The 19,576-nt window shown below is 46.1% G+C and overlaps 1 protein-coding gene across 1 annotated transcript in view; it reads right to left on the bottom strand.

Moving 5' to 3' along the window:
• The window catches only part of CWC22 (CWC22 spliceosome associated protein homolog), a 225,285-nt gene that overhangs the window by 152,092 nt on the left and 53,617 nt on the right, over nt 1–19,576 (bottom strand). The window contains exons 4-7 of the mRNA XM_063933337.1: nt 18,262–18,537; nt 16,078–16,206; nt 15,145–15,313; nt 8,159–8,212 (exon numbers count right to left, since the gene is read on the bottom strand). Of these exons, the coding sequence (XP_063789407.1) occupies nt 8,159–8,212; nt 15,145–15,313; nt 16,078–16,206; nt 18,262–18,537 (628 nt within the window). The remainder of the gene's footprint in view (nt 1–8,158; nt 8,213–15,144; nt 15,314–16,077; nt 16,207–18,261; nt 18,538–19,576) is intronic.

Below are 19,576 nucleotides of genomic sequence, written 5' to 3'. Positions count from 1 at the left end.
TCGATTTATTCCCCGATCCCGGAGGAAGTTCCAGGGACCCCGAGATCGGGCCGTGAGCTCCCCCTTGACCGCCGGCACCCGCATTACTGAGAGCCGTGACGGGACGTGACCGCTGGCTGCTATTTACCTGCCTCCGCTGCTGGGAGCCGCTGAGACCTTCGGCGGCTGGACGGAGCCGCAGGACGCCCGGCGGCCATCTTAGGTGAGGCTCTCCGGCTCCCTGCTGTCTCTCTCCTGCCGGGCGCCGGGGCTCGTGGTCGCTGGGAGGTGCGGCTTGCGGGTGAGGGCCGTGCGGCTGAACCCTCGGCTGGGGGTGACGTCATCAAGTCCGCCTGACCGCTGCTGGCAACTATTGTATAAATCCATAACTTTCTGCCCATTTCCTGCTTCCCCTGGAGCTGTCACATCAATCTCAGCCTCTGCAGTCTATTATAGCCAGTTGGCCCCCCCTGAGCATACTGATTCTTGGGGATCATTCTGTGACTAGTGGACCCCTGGTGCTACGGGCCACATATGCATATATACATATATATGATTCAACCGGGCTAAGTGCTGATGCGGCGCTGCTGCGGCCAGATGTAAAGACCGTTAAATATGTGTCTGCTTCCCTGATGTTGACCTAGGACCATGTGGGGGCTACTGCACGGCGATGATCCACGCATCTTTATATTGCCGAGCCATGTGACAGGGTGATACTGCACTACTTTCATTACAGACCGATCTCATGGTGAGAGGCATAAAGAAAAAAAAGGCCAAGATCAAGCCAGACGTGGCCCCAACACCTGTGGCCCGTCATTCGTCGGATCTACGGCAGTTCTTAACTTCACCGACCACAGACCCAGCCGCCTCTTTATCCGTTCCGACCTCCCCGTCTTTACACACCCTGGAGGGCGACATGTCGTCCCCCAGGAACACGCAACCCCCGTTAGCCTCTTCTTCGACCGCAGAGATCAGCGAGATTCTGTCTCATGTCAGATCGCTTCCCACGAAACAAGACTTTTCGGCTCTTGAGACTCGCTTGCTATCTACCATCAAGCAAGAAGTAACTACGATCAGACATGACATGTCTCAACTTGGGGCACGTGTGGATATCCTGGAACGACACGAGACATCTAGCGTTGACACTTTAACCAAATTTCGGGAGGTGCTTTCTCATCAGCAGAATGATATATCTTTTCTTAAATCACGTATAGAAGATATGGATAATCGCGGAAGGCGGAATAATATCAGGGTCAGGGGTCTCCCTGAAAGCGTTCAACAGGCTGATCTGACGAATGCTTTAACGGCAATATTTGGAAAGCTTATCTACTTGGATTCAAACAAAGACATAGTCTTTGATAGGGCCCACCGTGCTCTCCGTCCTCGTGGCATACCACCGGAAAAGCCCCGAGATGTGATTTGCAGGCTCCACTATTATGCCCAAAAAGAAGAGATAATGAGAAAGGCCCGTCAGCTGGATGGTGTTGATTTTCAAGGAGATAGGATTCAGTTGTTTCCGGATCTCGCATGGTCGACCCTACAACAGCGCCGAGCCTTAAAGCCCCTTACTGATTCTCTTCGGAAACTTGAAATGAAATACAGATGGGGCTTCCCTTTTTCTCTTCAGGTTACTATCAACGGCAAAGTAGCCACTCTCTCCAGACCTGCGGATTTACCGGCCTTCTTTACGACCCTAGGCATACCACCAGTGCTCTTACCCGATTGGGTGGCTTTTCATCAACAACCCGACATACCTGCCGTGATCCCTCCAGATGATGTGTGGCATCAAGTGCGATCCCCGCGGATGCGGGGGACTCATCCTGCTAGTTCACAATCCTCTGAGCCTCCATGACTGGGGGGGGGGGGGGTCTGGTCTTGTCTTTGTGAGGTTGCTCCTGTTATTGCTAGCGTATACTAGGTTTTACTCCGTTGCGCTTCAACGCGTTGCTCACGTGCGTGATTGGAGAGTTTATGTCCCATGTGGACGTGTATTCTCCTGTTGCTCATGTCATACATTAGGTTCTCTTCCTTAAATAGTGCTATGTGTTGCACACACGTGGGATCGGTTTTTGTAACTTTTGTAACGTTGTAAAGTTGTAATGGTTTCATGGATGAGTGATGGGGTAACGTCGTTATGTTATTTTGTTCTTGTTTAAGCTACATTCATTATTGCCGCGACGATACTCATACATAATTGCTCAGCTTTCATGAAACTTGGTTAGATGGTTTAAAGATTACACGTATATATATACACACATACACACACACACACATACACACACATGCTTACATATTTTTTGTTTATTTTTTTTTCTACTTTGTTTTTCTCTGTATGTTTCACCTGTGCGCATTCCTCGGTAATACTTTATATTTGTTTAGCTTCTATTTTGTGGATGGTCGCTGTCCTGGGCCCCCCGTAGGACCCCATTATGCTGCATCCCCTGTTTCTTTGGACTGGGAGTCGGCAGGATTCCGCTCCTGTCCTTTTTGCAGCTGTCCTTTTTCTGGTATTCTCATCTCTGCTTAATATTATGGTACTTTGCAGCGTGGTTTTCCACGCTGCATCTTCTTTTTTTCCTCTCTCTGTTCTCCCTCTCTTTCTATTTCTTTCCCTTGCTGCTCTTCCTTTCCCCCCTCCAGTGTCTGTCGGAAGGATGACTATTGTGAAGCCCTTAGGTGTGCCGTAACGATGGGCGCAAATGATTTACATATCACTACCCTTAATGTTAAAGGGCTAAATGTTCCTGAGAAAAGGTCTAAACTCCTCAAATGGCTTAGAGATGAGAGAGTTGACGTTGCTTTTATTCAGGAAACGCATTTTAAGATGGGACATGTGCCGTCCCTAAAATGTCACTACTATCCTCATGTTTTCCTGTCCAATAATTCTGCCGGCAAGACATTAGGCGTGGCTGTATTATTGGCTCGCCACCTGCCTATCCTTAATGTTACCTCCCATAGAATAGCTGAAGGTAGGGGGTTGCTGGTGAAATGCGACATATACGGCCAACGCTTTTCTTTTTTGAACATATATGCTCCCAATGCTAAACAACCTTCCTTTTTGTCCTCGATTTTGGATAATGCAGAGCCTCTTTTGGAAGGGGTGGTGGTGATGGGAGGCGACTTAAATTGGACATTAGATCCCCTTCAGGACAATTCTAAAAAGGTTTCCTGCAGGCCGGAGAGGGAGCATAGGGGGGTGAGACGCGCCCTGCTCGACCACCAGCTGATTGACACATGGAGACTGACACATTCTGCCGAGATAGATTATTCCTTTTTCTCACATCCACATCAGACATATTCTAGAATTGATTACCTGTTTCTGAGTCACCGGCACCTACACCTCCTTTCTGATGCTTCTATAGGACAAATTGTGTGGTCAGATCATGCCCCAGTTAACCTCACATTGCGCTTGCCTCCCAGCACACATCGCCAATGGTCCTGGCGTTTTAACAACACTTTTCTGCAGGACGCGGACTGTCGGTCCCGTATCGACAACGCCTTAGATTCCTATATCTGTACCAATGACCTAGACGACATTTCTAAAGTGTCGGTCTGGGAGGCACATAAATGTGTCATTAGAGGGGTTTGTGTCCAGATGGGATCTTTCCGCAAAAGGCAGAGGGAGAAACTCCGGGGTGAATTATCGTCTAAGATACAATCTCTCGAGCTTCTACACAAGAAATTCCAAACCCCACAACATTATGCTGATCTTGAAGCTGCCAGGGCCGATCTGAATAAGCTACTCTCTGACAGAGTCAAATTTTCTTATCGGAAGTGCCGTAGCAGATACTATCAATGGGGTAACAAACCCGGGAAGTTACTGGCCAAAGCCCTTAGAGAGCAACGTGCTCTTACTTTTATTCATACAATTAAAAATAGTCACGGTCAGCCCAACATGAGACACCTCACATCGCTAGGGCTTTTAGGGCATATTACTCCACTCTGTATAACCTTTCCGGTCCGAACGGTAGAGCGGATAAGTTTCCCCATCAAATAGCCATAGCTGAATACTTACGTGACTTAGACTTTCCCACGCTATCCATAAAAGAAGTGGAAGAACTAGATGCCCCTTTCTCTACTGAGGAGGTTAGGAAAGTCATTGAATCTTCTCCCAACGGCAAGAGTCCTGGCCCTGATGGGTACACCATTGCTTATTATAAAGCTTTCAAGGAGAAATTGGTACCTCTACTCACGAGAGCCTTTAATACTATATCAGAACACTCGCCCTTCTCCCCGCAATCTCTCGAAGCCCATATTGCAGTTTTACCTAAGGAGGGTAAAGACCCCAGTCTTTGCTCCAGTTATCGGCCAATTTCACTATTGAATATAGATGTAAAACTCTTTGCCAAACTGATTGCAAACCGCCTTAAACTATTATTACCTAGTTTGATACATGGAGATCAGGCTGGTTTTGTTTTAGGCCGAGAAGCCAGAGATAACACCTCAAAAGTGCTCAACATGATTCACTATGCTGGCCAGCTTTCGTCCCCATCAATCATACTGCCGACTGATGCTGAAAAAGCGTTTGACAGGGTGGACTGGGACTTTTTGTCTGGCATACTGAAACATCTAGGGCTCGGTAATACCTGTCTTCATAGAATCCTATCTCTTTATACTTCCCCGTCCGCCAAAATTAGGATTAACGGTTCCCTTTCTGATTCCTTTTCTATTTCCAATGGCACAAGTCAGGGCTGCCCACTATCCCCATTGCTTTTTGTCCTATGCATGGAAACATTAGCTCGAAGCATTAGGGCTAATCCGAATATCTCGGGTTTGCTGGTAAAAGGGACTGAATACAAATTGGCTTTATATGCCGACGATTTACTCGCTGTAATTTCGAAACCAGTAACCTCTTTACCAAACCTGATGGTTGAATTTGAGAAGTTCGGAGCCCTCTCTAACTTCAAAATAAATTATTCCAAATCTATTGCCATGAATTTAACTACTCCTTCTGGTGTAGTAGAGGGTATGAAGCATGCCTTCCCTTTTACTTGGCATGATCACAAATTAAAATATCTGGGGGTGCTGCTGTCCAATGATTTATCTAAATTATTCTCCCTGAATTTTAGCCCCTTGTTGGCGAAGCTTCGCCTAGACTTCCAGAAATGGAAGAAATTAAGATTATCATGGTTTGGCAGGATCAACGTTGTCAAAATGAACGCCCTCCCTAGGATATTATTCTTTCTCCAGACCCTTCCAATACATATCCCCCTACTTTGGTTGCGTGACGTACAGAATCTTATTCGTGCATTTGTTTGGGGATGCAATACACCCAGGTTTAAACACGACATTTTATTTAGGAGAAAACACCAAGGGGGGCAACAACTCCCACATATTTCTAACTACTACCATGCAGTACATTTGAATAGGATTTTGGAGTGGTCGCGTGCTAAAGATCGCAAACAATGGGTTCTTCTGGAGGAGGGATGCCTTCCACATTATATCGAAATTGCACCTTGGCTTCCTATCCTTCCGAAGGTTACCCACCCCACGGTCTCCCCCACGCTTAAATTATGGGCCACACTAAGATCTCAGAGCCATATATCCTCCAAATGGTCCCCTTTAACCTCCTTTCTCTATAACTCCGAATTTGTTCCGGGTCTCCACGAGATAGCTTTTGCTCCATGGGCAGAGGCTGGGATTTTCAGGGTCGGTCAGCTGGTGAGTTCGGGTAGGGTGCGCTCATTTTCAGATGTTCAGTCTCATTGGAACTTACATAGTGCTGAGTTTTGGAAGTTCCTGCAGGTTCATCATTTCATAACATCTTCCAAGAACCTTTCTGATATAACTAGGGATCTCACCGGGTTCGAAAAAATATGCGTTTCTCCTAGCTCTCCCACGCATACTATCTCACAAATTTATGCGCTTATCATGGAAGACTTTTTTCCGCAACCTCCTACCTTCATGGCTTCCTGGGAGAAGGAACTGCCAGGGCTACCTACACAGATCAACTGGGATTCCGTATTTCGTAACGCCCAAGCGAGCTCTTTATGCTTATCGACATTAGAGACCCTCTATAAACTCATATATAGATGGTATAGGACTCCTCAGGTTCTTAATAAAATGTTTACCTCCCTCTCGAATCTGTGCTGGAGATGTAAAAATGCCCCAGGGAGCTTTGTGCATATCTGGTGGGATTGCCCTCTTATAATTCCATTTTGGGTAGAGGTATTCAAGTGTTCCGAACTGATAGTGGGGGACGTGATCCCGAAAGACCCGGGTTTCTGGCTCCTCAATCACACCTCCGCGGGAGCACATTCCTATAAACACTCCCTATTGAGACATCTTAGCAATGCAGCAAAAGCGGTTATTCCAACTCTTTGGAGATCCACCTCACCACCTTCGATTAAATTATGGTTTGCAAAGATCGAATACTTTTTAGACATGGAAGACCTTATCTCCTTCTCATCTGGGAAAACCGTTAACTTCACAGCTATCTGGTTCCCCTGGTACGACTTTAAGGACTCTTCTATGTATCGGTCATACATGGCTACATAACCCCCCTCATATTCCGTGTACGGTGTCTTTCTAATATGTCTCAGATCCGTAATTGATAAAGTTCCCCCCCTTATCTTCCAAAGAACTTGTCCTTCCTGCGCAGACACTCTTACCTGACTCTACCTTTCTTAACTTTCCCCTTTTTCCCTTTTTTTCTTTTTCTCCCCTCTCTTTCTCTCCTTTCCTTTTATCCTAAGTTTTATTAAAACGTTCTCCCTTTATATGCTCTGATGTAAGCTTTGCAGACAACTTATTTCCACACTTTGGGTGCTTCAAACGTATTGTACTGACATACATGATATGCAATGATTCTGTACCCTTCTTTGGAAATGTATTGTTGTAATGATCTGTCTGCTGCCTTGATTAATAAAAACAGTTTACATAAAAAAAAAAAAAATTTAAGCAAAGTTCCACACATCCAGAGATGCTTATTTATCTATTTATGTACCTTGGGTATAACCCAGAGTGCATAGACTGCATGCATTGGCTACAACAGAGCAGCTCCATGCCATGCCCAAGACCAATGAGAACACACAGCTTTGTCTTAATGGTGGTATGAAGGTATGTGCAAACCAATCAATTCAAATGGTCTAAAAAGGTGCTAGGAACTTGTGTTAAAATGTATTTATTGTTTAGATGCAGGAAACAAGCAATAAGCTTAATACTTGAGCACACTGCATTCATGAAACCGAGGGGCTTGTCCAATTACCAGTAGTATTTACCGCACAGGGAAAGGTCTGCTATTCAATTATTTAGCATTTTCCCTACGTGGTAATCCCACGGTTAACAGGCGCTAAACCACAGATGCCGCATAAAGTGCTGGAATCTATGGGTTTCCCCATGCGTTAAAACCAAGTGGCTGCACTTAGAGCCTGATCAGAGATGTACGCTAATGCAGTCACAACTGCGATCTGCGACGCCGAGGGTTTGCGAACATATGCTAATGTAATAGCCGCCAGGATTTGTCTAGAGACTCCCACCGGAGCCTCCCAGAGTCGGTCTATGGTTACTTAGAACGGATGCTGCAAATGAGACGCTGGAAACGGTGTTTCCTGCATACAGTATCGCAGTCAGAGGCTGAAAAACGCCCCGAAAACAGTCCCCCGCGTTTTTTGCCACTGCACCCCACAACCACCTACAAAACGCTTTCCGACTGCCAATAACTGTGAATAATAAATCCTCATTACAAGTGACATCGCAAAGGTACCTTGGATCAGGCTCAGTGTGACCGTGACGCACGCGCAGTCGGACAATTGGCTGACGCTAAATGGATATGCCACCAAACATTTCATACCAAGAACATACAAACAGTAAAGCAACAGTTTGTGATGTCACACAAACATTAACCACCATTTCAGTATACATGTATTATATAATTATACCAGGCCGCAAACTGTGCACATAACAGGTAAGATAATCATACACAATGTACTGGAAACATTTGCAAACACTGGTGTAAAAGGTAGTTGCCTTATAACATCAGGGCAGCAAACCAATGAACACAATCAGATTCCTAACAGGTTGCCGATAACGGTTCAAAAATGAAATTATATTTGTTTGGTTGTTACAGCACTTTTTTTTTTTTAAAGTTACCTGTGCACCAGATTTCTAAACAGAGACCCTTTAGCTCTAAATCCAAGTATGTCACACACGCTGAAAGTAAATGCAAAGTGTAACTTACCACATTCTGATTAATGAGATGACCGACAAACTTTGAAGATGTCAAACAAAGTTGCTGAAAGCAAAAAAAAAAGGAACCCAGGTTATTACTGCAGTCAGTAGCACTTTATAACGAATGTGAACATTTGTGTATGGGATGTACACACTGGCATTTGTAATGCAGTTTATGGGGTATATTTAATAAAAGTCGGATCCATTCCGACATGCATTTGTCGGAATGGATCAGACAACCTCTATTCAATGGCCGGCCAAATCCGACTGTCGGATTTGGCCGTACCCGGGGTGCTGTTCTGCCGCTACGGTCAGCTGACGGGTGTGCTGACAGTGGCGGCGGGGAGAACAGACAGTGGCGGCTGGCAGGGGGTAGGTGACGGTGGCGGCGGCAGATGATTGCGGCGGGCAGCGGGGGGAGCTGCCAGCGCCTGAGGCGAGTGCTGTCTGCGGCGAGGGGAGGCGCTGCACGGAGAGAGGTGCCTGGCCGGGGGACGGCCAGGCAAGGTACCTCTCCTCCCCGTACCTGCCGCAGCGCTCCCAGTCTCCTCACCTCAAATGAGTTTGCCGGATTTGGCCCCATTTCTGACAGAAGCAAGCGGATCGGCCACGTGTTTTTCAACAAGTTGGGAATTCCCGACTTATCGGAAAAAACAAAAGAATTTTTTTTGAATAGGTCGGAACCCCTTCCGACCGAAATCTGTCGGAAGCTGCTGTCTTTCCGACAAGACAGCAGCTTCTGACAGTTATTGAATATACCCCTATGTATGAAACGCAAGTAAAAAAAAAAAAAAATAAGAATTTACTTACCGATAATTCTATTTCTCGGAGTCCGTAGTGGATGCTGGGGTTCCTGAAAGGACCATGGGGAATAGCGGCTCCGCAGGAGACAGGGCACAAAAGTAAAGCTTTTACAGGTCAGGTGGTGTGTACTGGCTCCTCCCCCTATGACCCTCCTCCAGACTCCAGTTAGGTACTGTGCCCGGACGAGCGTACACAATAAGGGAGGATTTTGAATCCCGGGTAAGACTCATACCAGCCACACCAATCACACCGTACAACTTGTGATCTAAACCCAGTTAACAGTATGATAACAGAGGAGCCTCTGAAAGATGGCTTCCTAAACAATAACCCGAATTAGTTAACAATAACTATGTACAAGTATTGCAGATAATCCGCACTTGGGATGGGCGCCCAGCATCCACTACGGACTCCGAGAAATAGAATTATCGGTAAGTAAATTCTTATTTTCTCTATCGTCCTAAGTGGATGCTGGGGTTCCTGAAAGGACCATGGGGATTATACCAAAGCTCCCAAACGGGCGGGAGAGTGCGGATGACTCTGCAGCACCGAATGAGAGAACTCCAGGTCCTCCTTTGCCAGGGTATCAAATTTGCAAAAATTTACAAACGTGTTCTCCCCTGACCACGTAGCTGCTCGGCAGAGTTGTAATGCCGAGACCCCTCGGGCAGCCGCCCAAGATGAGCCCACCTTCCTTGCGGAATGGGCCTTAACAGATTTAGGCTGTGGCAGGCCTGCCACAGAATGTACAAGTTGAATTTTGTTACAAATCCAACGAGCAATCGACTGCTTAGAAGCAGGTGCACCCAACTTGTTGGGTGCATACAGTATAAACAGCGAGTCAGATTTTCTGACTCCAGCCGTCCTTTAAATGTATATTTTTAAGGCTCTGACAACGTCCAACAACTTGGAGTCCTTCAAGTCGTCTGTAGCCGCAGGCACTACAATAGGCTGGTTCAGGTGAAACGCTGATACCACCTTAGGGAGAAAATGCGGACGCGTCCGCAGCTCTGCCCTATGTCGAATGGAAAATTAAATAAGTGCTTTTATAAAACAAAGCCGCCAGTTCAGATACTCTCCCGGCCGAAGCCAGGGCCAGTAACATAGTCACTTTCCATGTGAGATATTTCAAATCCACATTCTTTAGTGGTTCAAACCAATTGGATTTGAGGAAATCTAAAACTACATTTAGATCCCACGGTGCCACCTTAGGCACCACAGGAGGCTGTATATGCAGTACTCCTTTGATAAAAATCTGGACCTCAGGGACCGAGGCCAATTCTTTTTGGAAGAATATTGATAGGGCCGAAATTTGAACCTTAATAGATCCCAATTTGAGACCCAAAGACAATCCTGATTGCAGGAAATGTAGGAAAACGACCCAGTTGAAATTCCTCCATCGGAGCACTCCGCTGCTCGCACCACGCAACATATTTTCGCCCAATACGGCGATAAAGCTTCGCGGTGACTTCCTACCTTGCCTTTATCAAGGTAGGAATGACTTCTTCTGGAATGCCTTTTCCTTTTAGGATCTGGCATTCAAACGCCATGCCGTCAAACGCAGCCGCGGTAAGTCTTGAAAAAGACAAGGACCCTGCTGAAACAGGTCCCTTCTCAGAAGTAGAGGCCACGGATCGTCCGTGACCATCTCTTGAAGTTCCGGGTACCAAGTCCTTTTTGGCCAATCCGGAGCCACTAGTCTTACTCCTCTTTGCCGTATAATCCTCAATACCTTTGGTATGAGAGGCAGAGGAGGAAACACATATACCGACTGGTACACCCAAGGTGTTACCAGCGCGTCCACAGCTATTGCCTGCGGATCTCTTGACCTGGCGCAATACCTGTCCAGTGTTTTGTTGAGGCGAGACGCCATCATGTCCACCATTGGTTTTACCCAACGGTTTAATAGCATGTGGAAAACTTCTGGATGAAGTCCCCAATTTCCCGGGTGAAGGTCGTGTCTGCTGAGGAAGTCTGCTTCCCAGTTGTCCACGCCCGGGATGAATACTGCTGACAGTGCTATCACGTGATTCTCCGCCCAGCGAAGGATCCTGGCAGCTTCTGCCATTGCCCTCCTGCTTCTTGTGCCGCCCTGTCTGTTTACATGGGCGACTGCCGTGATGTTGTCCGACTGGATCAACACCGGTCTTCCTTGAAGCAGAGGTTCCGCCTGGCTTAGAGCATTGTAGATTGCTCTTAGTTCCAGAATGCTTATGTGAAGAGACTTTTTCAGGCTCGACCACACTCCCTGGAAATTTCTTCCCTGTGTGACTGCTCCCCAGCCCCTCAGGCTGGCATCCGTGGTCACCAGGATCCAATCCTGCATGCCGAATCTGCGGCCCTCCAATAGATGAGCCTCCTGCAACCACCACAGAAGGGATACCCTTGTCCTCGGCGACAGGGTTATCCGCAGGTGCATCTGAAGATGCGACCCTGACCATTTGTCCAGCAGCTCCCTTTGCATGGAATCTGCCGAAAGGGATTGCTTCGTAAGAAGCTACCATTTTTTCCCAGGACTCTTGTGCATTGATGTACAGACACCTTTCCTGGTTTTAGGAGGTTCCTGACCAGGTCAGATAACTCCTTGGCTTTTTCTTCGGGAAGAAAAACCTTTTTCTGAACTGTGTCCAGAATCATCCCCAGGAACAGCAGACGAGTTGTCGGCATTAATTGGGATTTTGGAATATTCAGAATCCATCCGTGCTGCTTTAGCACCTCTTGAGATAGTGCTAAACCCATCTCTAGCTGTTCTCTGGACCTTGCCCTTATTAGGAGATCGTCCAAGTATGGGATAATTAATACGCCTTTTCTTCGAAGAAGAAATATTATCTCGGCCATTACCTTTGTAAAGACCCGAGGTGCCGTGGACAAACCAAACGGCAGCGTCTGAAACTGATAGTGACAGTTTTGTACAACGAACCTGAGGTACCCCTGGTGTGAGGGGTAATTGGAACGTGGAGATACGCATCCTTGATGTCCAAGGATACCATAAAGTCCCCTTCTTCCAGGTTCGCTATCACTGCTCTGAGTGACTCCATCTTGAACTTGAACTTCTTTATGTACAGGTTCAAGGACTTCAGATTTAGAATAGGCCTTACCGAGCCATCCGGCTTCGGTACCACAAAAAGAGTGGAATAATACCCCTTCCCTTGTTGTAGAAGAGGTACCTTGACTATCACCTGCTGAGAATACAGCTTGTGAATGGCTTCCAAAACCGTCTCCCTTTCTGAGGGGGACGTTGGTAAAGCAGACTTCAGGAAACGGCGAGGTGGCTCTGTCTCTAATTTCAACCTGTACCCCTGAGATATTATCTGCATGATCCAGGGATTTACCTGCGAGTGAGCCCACTGCGCGCTGTAATTTTTGAGACGACCGCCCCCGAGTCCGCTTGCGAAGCCCCAGCGTCATGCTGAGGCTTTTGTAGAAGCCGGGGAGGGCTTCTGTTCCTGGGAAGGAGCTGCCTGTTGCTGTCTCTTCCCTCGTCCTCTGCCTCGTGGCAGATATGAATAGCCCTTTGCTCTCTTATTTTTAAAGGAACGAAAGGGCTGCGGTTGAAAGGTCGGTGCCTTTTTCTGTTGGAGAGTGACTTGAGGTAGAAAGGTGGATTTCCCGGCCGTAGCCGTGGCCACCAAATCCGATAGACCGACCCCAAATAACTCCTCTACGCATCGCCTGTCCACTGTCGTGTCCATAAAGCTCTTCTGGCCGAAATGGACATAGCACTTACCCGTGATGCCAGTGTGCAGATATCTCTCTGTGCATCACGCATATAAAGAAATGCATCCTTTATTTGTTCTAACGACAGTAAAATATTGTCCCTGTCCAGGGTATCAATATTTTCGATCAGGGACTCTGACCAAACTACCCCAGCACTGCACATCCAGGCAGTCGCAATAGCTGGTCGTAGTATAACACCTGCATGTGTGTATATACCTTTTTGGATATTTTCCATCCTCCTATCTGATGGATCTTTAAGTGCGGCCGTCTCAGGAGAGGGTAACGCCACTTGTTTTGATAAGCGTGTTAGCGCTTTGTCCACCCTAGGAGGTGTTTCCCAGCGCTCCCTAACCTCTGGCGGGAAAGGGTATAAAGCCAATAACTTCTTTGAAATTAGCAGTTTTTTATCGGGGCACCCCACGCTTCATCACACACGTCATTTAATTCTTCTGATTCGGTAAAAACTACTGGTAGTTTTTTCACACCCCACATAATACCCTGTTTAGTGGTACCTGTAGTATCAGCTAAATGTAACATCTCCTTTATTGCCAAAATCATATAACGTGTGGCCCTACTGGAAAATACGGTTGATTCGTCACCTTCACCACCGGAATCAGTGCCTGTGTCTGGGTCTGTGTCGACCGACTGAGGCAAGGGGCGTTTTACAGCCCCTGACGGTGTTTGAGGCGCCTGGACAGGCACTAATTGAGTGTCCGGCCGCCTCATGTCGGCAAACGACTGCTTAAGCGAGTTGACGCTATCCCGTAATTCCACAAATAAAGGCATCCATTCTGGTGTCGACCTCCTAGGAGGTGACATCCTCATATTTGGCAATTGCTCCGCCTCCACACCAATAACGTCCTCATACATGTCGACACACACGTACCGACACACAGCAGACACACAGGGAATGCTCTATACGAAGACAGGACCCACTAGCCCTTTGGGGAGACAGAGGGAGAGTCTGCCAGCACACACCAAAAAGCGCTATATATGACAGGGATAGCCTTATGATTAAGTGCTCCCTTATAGCTGCTTTTATATTAATATATATATATATAGCCATTTATTTTGCCCCCCCTCTCTGTTATACCCTGTTTCTGTAGTGCAGTGCAGGGGAGAGACCTGGGAGCCTTCCTGACCAGCGGAGCTGTGACAGAAAATGGCGCCGTGTGCTGAGGAGATAGGCCCCGCCCCTTTTCCGGCGGGCTCGTCTCCCGCTATTTAGTACATTTAGGCAGGGGTAAATATCTCCATATAGCCTCTGGGGCTATATGTGAGGTATTTTTAGCCTTTTTAAAGGTTTTCATTTGCCTCCCAGGGCGCTCCCCCCCCAGCGCCCTGCACCCTCAGTGACTGCCGTGTGAAGTGTGCTGAGAGGAAAATGGCGCACAGCTGCAGTGCTGTGCGCTACCTTAAGAAGACTGCAGGAGTCTTCAGCCGCCGATTCTGGACCTCTTCTTGCTTCAGCATCTGTGAGGGGGCCGGCGGCGTGGCTCCGGTGACCATCCAGGCTGTACCTGTGATCGTCCCTCTGGAGCTTCATGTCCAGTAGCCAAGAAGCCAATCCATCCTGCACGCAGGTGAGTTCACTTCTTCTCCCCTCTGTCCCTCGTTGCAGTGATCCTGTTGCCAGCAGGAATCACTGTAAAATAAAAAACCTAAGCTAAACTCTCTAAGCAGCTCTTTATGAGAGCCACCTAGAATTGCACCCTTCTCGGCCGGGCACAAAAATCTAACTGGAGTCTGGAGGAGGGTCATAGGGGGAGGAGCCAGTACACACCACCTGACCTGTAAAAGCTTTACTTTTGTGCCCTGTCTCCTGCGGAGCCGCTATTCCCCATGGTCCTTTCAGGAACCCCAGCATCCACTTAGGACGATAGAGAAAAACCACACTGTGACACAACAACATTATAGAGGTGCAATACAATAGGCAAAATAGAATATCGGGATGTGTCATCATACACCTAGCCTCAATACGCCATGAGTCACGAGACACCTGGCACAAGTGAGCAGCACTGAACATCTTTTTCATGCGAATGTGTATCTACATCACAATGCGACAGACCACTTCACAGGACTGCACGGATTAGTCTGATATGCAACACTTGTATCTGCGTGTGTGACTGAATCTGTATACAAAATACAGCGGAACTTGGTGTGAATAGCCGCAGTGGCTGCATCGTAGCACTTTGCATACAGACTCAGACGCCGTGGCACAGATACACCAGTGCCACATATCAATTTAATCACTGCAGTCTCGTGAAGCAGTTTTGTTGCATTGCAATGTAATTATGATACACATTCATACAAGAAAAGACACTTGGTGCAAGAAGAGTCACGCAGGACCTGGTGCGCTGAGAAGTGATGTTGGTGTGACTGTAGCAGTAGTGTAGGATGACACATCTGTACCCAACAGGCATGGTAAACCCGCATCCCACTGCAGAGCAAAAGCAGGCATGACAGGAGTTACAATACCTTATCATTCCTTCTATAGCCTTTCCGAAAATTTAGAATGAGCCTCTTTAGAATGAGTTCTCCAATCTGAGGGAACTTGGAGTTGATGATTGCTACCACTGCCGCGTAGACATGGGTGAAAATGGGAGATGCACTCTGGGCTTGGAGAATAGATCTGGACAGCTGACCTCTTTAAAATAAAAATATAAATGTTAGTGTTCAACAACCAATACAATATCCAATTATACATTTTAGCGCTAAGGGTGGGTACACACTAGAACGATCTCGGACCGATATGTCGTTTTTTTCGCCCAAATCGGAATGACATATAGGCCAGATTGTTCAGTGTGTACCTGCGATTTGTGCGCTCCCATGGAAGCAAGTGATCTCTTCCGGCCAACTGGAAAATATTGGATGCAACCTGGCGCATATTAATGAAGAACAGAACAGTGATCAGTCTTTCTTTAAGTCTTGCTGGTGTGTATGAGCAATCGGGCACGACATGGGCCGCAGGGCATTTGGCCTGATTGCCCATCATTCAGGTGTGTACCCACCATAACTGTAGAAGGATGTCCCCAGTTTACAAATATCTATGTATGTATTACGGTATGTTGGCATGGCATGGCTGTTCAACCAATGCCCCTTGGGCCAAAATCTTTTATGAAGTTTCTAAGACAACTTCTACTGCTCAACCAACATATATGATAAAATAGATGCTGCCCAAGCTAAGAAACACTTGTGCTTGTATACAACCCCATTGGCTGAGATATATACTGGACATCAAAGGAAAATAAAAAAAAATACAACTGTTCATTAAATAAGATTTGATAAAAAAAAAAAAAAAAAATACAACAACAATTGAACCAAAACTAGGAAGCTATTTTTTTAGACTTACAGAAATACAATGAAAATAAATAAATACAAGTGACAAACATCTATACTGTTATCACTTACCGTCCACGAATAATGTTTTCTTGAAGAAGCTCCTGGATAATATTTCCAATATTAGATACGTTCACTTTGTTAATTAGACCGTTAATTGACTTTTTCAATGCTTCCCAGCTCATTCTTTGGTAAGCTAAGCTGTTAGATAGAACAAGAGAAAACACAGAGAAAAGCTGAACAACATGCACAATATATGACCAACATGATGTGACCCACAGTACATACACGGCAGACCAATTTGACAGCACACAAAAGAGAACATAGCTTTAAGATCACTTAAATAATGACCTACCTCTCAATGTTATACAGTTACATGTAAGCCCGCAAACTTCCCCAGACTAGGGCTGGGTACACATTTGCAGATATACTGTCTGTACAGCCGAGCTGGACCATCTGCCGGTGTACACCCGATATATCCGTGAATCACGTTGCTCAGATATAACGCGATGGCCGTGCAAAGCAGATACAGATATATTGTTACATCCGCAGGTGTATACGTGCATTCCACCGACCAAACGATATATCGGCCGCAGAATCCATTGAATAGGATGTCACAAGTGGGCGGGCATATTCACATGTGGTCTGCTGCCCAGATATATCGGGTAGATGATTAAGGCCCTCATTCAGCTTCAGTTTGCTATTTTAGCAAAACCGCAACTGGCTGCGATCACATGATGGGGGCCACCCAGCATGCAAATGACCGGCAGCGATGCGATTGCAATTGAATTTGTGGATACCCCCTGCCTTCGCAGTCAGGTCACAGCAGCCACCCCGAACCCGCCCTCATTTCTGACTCCATTCCCACCCAACGCAGCGACACTGCACCTGCAACGCCACCGCCCCACGAATGCAGAGACGCTTGCATAAGTGACATGCGTTCGCACCTCATGTGCGCACGCGCAGTGCGGCTCCCGCGCATGTGCACAGAATAGTCAGTAGGCGATTGTATTGCGGATGCATCACATAATGAATTAGGACCTAAGTATGCTCATTAAGCATAAACTTTATCAATCATTATATTGGCTAGGCTGCCGGTAATTTTACATGGGCAGATGTGAGAAAGGCACAGTTACGTACATTAACCACAATGAACAGACATGTTTCCACAGATGAACCAGTCTCAAAAATTAACATCGCCTGACTTCCAAGTTTGTTTATTGCGCGGTAACGTATATTACCCTATTATACAAAGCTCATTATATCAGGGAACAGTTGGGCAGATGTATGAACCTGGAGAAGGCATAAGGAAGTGATAAACCAGTGATATGTGCACGGTGATAAAGGCAGCAGCCAATCAGATCCTGTTAATTTACATATTGGAGCTGATTGGCTGGTGCCTTTATCACCTTTCATTTATCACTGGTTTATCACTTCCTTATGCCTTCCCCAGGTTAAAACATCTGCCCCAGTGTCCTAAGAACGACCAGCCACATGAAGCTGCATGTACTGTATAGGAGACTATGGAACAGTGGTGATCACTATCCCTTAGGCAGGTGTCACTAATAAAAGTATATTTATAAATGAAATGTTTTCCTGGATCTGCTGGATGAGGCTTTGTTAGTGTAAGTTTCCATCTCTCTCAATAGTACATTGGACCCCAAATGACTAGGAGTTAATCCTGCCAGCAGGTAACGAGTATATAAAGCTTGTTCTTTTCCCTTTACCACCCACCTCTGACACAAATAAAACTCTAGCAGCAGAACGTACTGTCAGCATTCTCTATTTTCTTTTATATGAACTGAGTTTAGACAATGATCTGTGTGAAACGTTTTTGATCAGTTATTATATTTTCATGTGAAAACAGCAGAACCTACAATTAAAACACCGGCACCTCATGCAAAGCTAGTGTAGGTTTCACTCAATTTATCAGAGGAAGAGTTCTGTGCATGTCACTCTGGATACAAATAATCTTATGTAACTTCATTGTGCTACTTCCCATTTCCTACCCACACATCAGCTCTGTGACAAAATTCTTCCCTGCGGGTCTACCCCCCTTTGATGGATGGATGTATATATTTATGCAGAAAACAACCAAATATTAACCAATTATGATCTGTATAAGACATCCAGCAGGACATAAAAGAAAATAAAGTACACGGTAATTAAAATGCACCATAAAAAAAAAAAAGCTGTAGCAGCCTAAATGTTTCGAAACAGGACATAAGCCCCCCTGTGCTGTGGAGAGACACTCACCTGCTCTTATCAGTGATCTGTTCCTGCATCATGCGCAGCTTAGCAGGAGGGATGTAAGCCCCCCCTGTCCGGGTAAGGATGGGATCCAATTCATCTTTCTTTTTTTTCACCGGCGGCTCAGCCGCAGCTTGTTCGTCACCTCTCCGGGTCACAGGTGAACTTTCACCTCTCCTGGTCTCCGGAGAACTTTCCCCCCTTCTGGTCCCTGGAGAAGGTCTTCTGTTTCGCCTTCTGTCAGAGTCTCTGTCTGGATCTCTTCTTGATCTGTCTCTGTCTCTCTCCCTAGGACAAGATTAAACTTTGCACTTTAAATACAAAATATATAGTCTCAAATCTAACATACGTAAAGAGAAGTCAATACAGAAGTGTTCTCATACATCATTGTTGCAGTCACACCAAACAGCCCCTCTCAGCGCACCAGGTCCCGTGAGACTGCTGGTGTTGGGTGTCTTTTATGCTGAATATGCATCTTAGTCGCAAATGTGAGGTTAGGGTACACCAGGAGATTATGCCGAATAATTTGATATGCGATACTTGTATATGTGTTGCAACAGAGTCTCTGCATCTGTATACAAAGTGCTACAACGTAGCAGCTGCCGCCTTTTTCTAATACAAAAGTTACATTTTGCTCCGTTTGCAGAAAATATGTAAGTTCACATATCAAGTTCATCAGCAGTGTCCAGTCGCATAACATTGTCACTAGGATGCATTGTCGGCTAGATGTACGACAACACATCTGTACAGTATGTACCGTAATGGTGTACCTGCAATCCTTACACTGTTACTAAACCTAGAACAGCTGGAAACTACAATAATAAAACATGGGACCGTTTTATTGAACATAATAGGAAACAGCCAGAACTTGGTAATTTGAATCAACATATGAACATTATGTCAGCAATAGTCAACAAAGGTCTATAAAAATTTTGTAAAAAGAACAGTTTTTGGAGAGGCAATCAAACACAGAAAAGGAACTTAAGGGCATTAGATTTCAAGATTACGTATCCAGTAGAATTTCAGCGAGTTCGCCACTAAAATGAAATCAATCATTTATAAAGTTAAGGTGCATACACACAGTCAGATTTTGACTATCTTCGATTTAGACTTTGCCATTTCCCCTGAACTCCCTGGAGCCCTGAACCACCGATCCGGATTATCTTTACTTGAGATTTTGACTATATGAAATTTTGACTAACTGCCAATTTTGACTATACTATGTACTAGATTGTACACAATATAGTCAAGATTGACTATCTTTTCTTGCGATACCGACCCCACGGGAGCACGCATCAGTATCGCAAGCCATGTGCACGCG

This window comes from Pseudophryne corroboree, chromosome 7 (genome assembly GCF_028390025.1).
Source record: "Pseudophryne corroboree isolate aPseCor3 chromosome 7, aPseCor3.hap2, whole genome shotgun sequence".
Taxonomy (NCBI): Eukaryota; Metazoa; Chordata; class Amphibia; order Anura; family Myobatrachidae; genus Pseudophryne; species Pseudophryne corroboree.
This window is presented reverse-complemented; position numbering and strand designations above follow the sequence as displayed.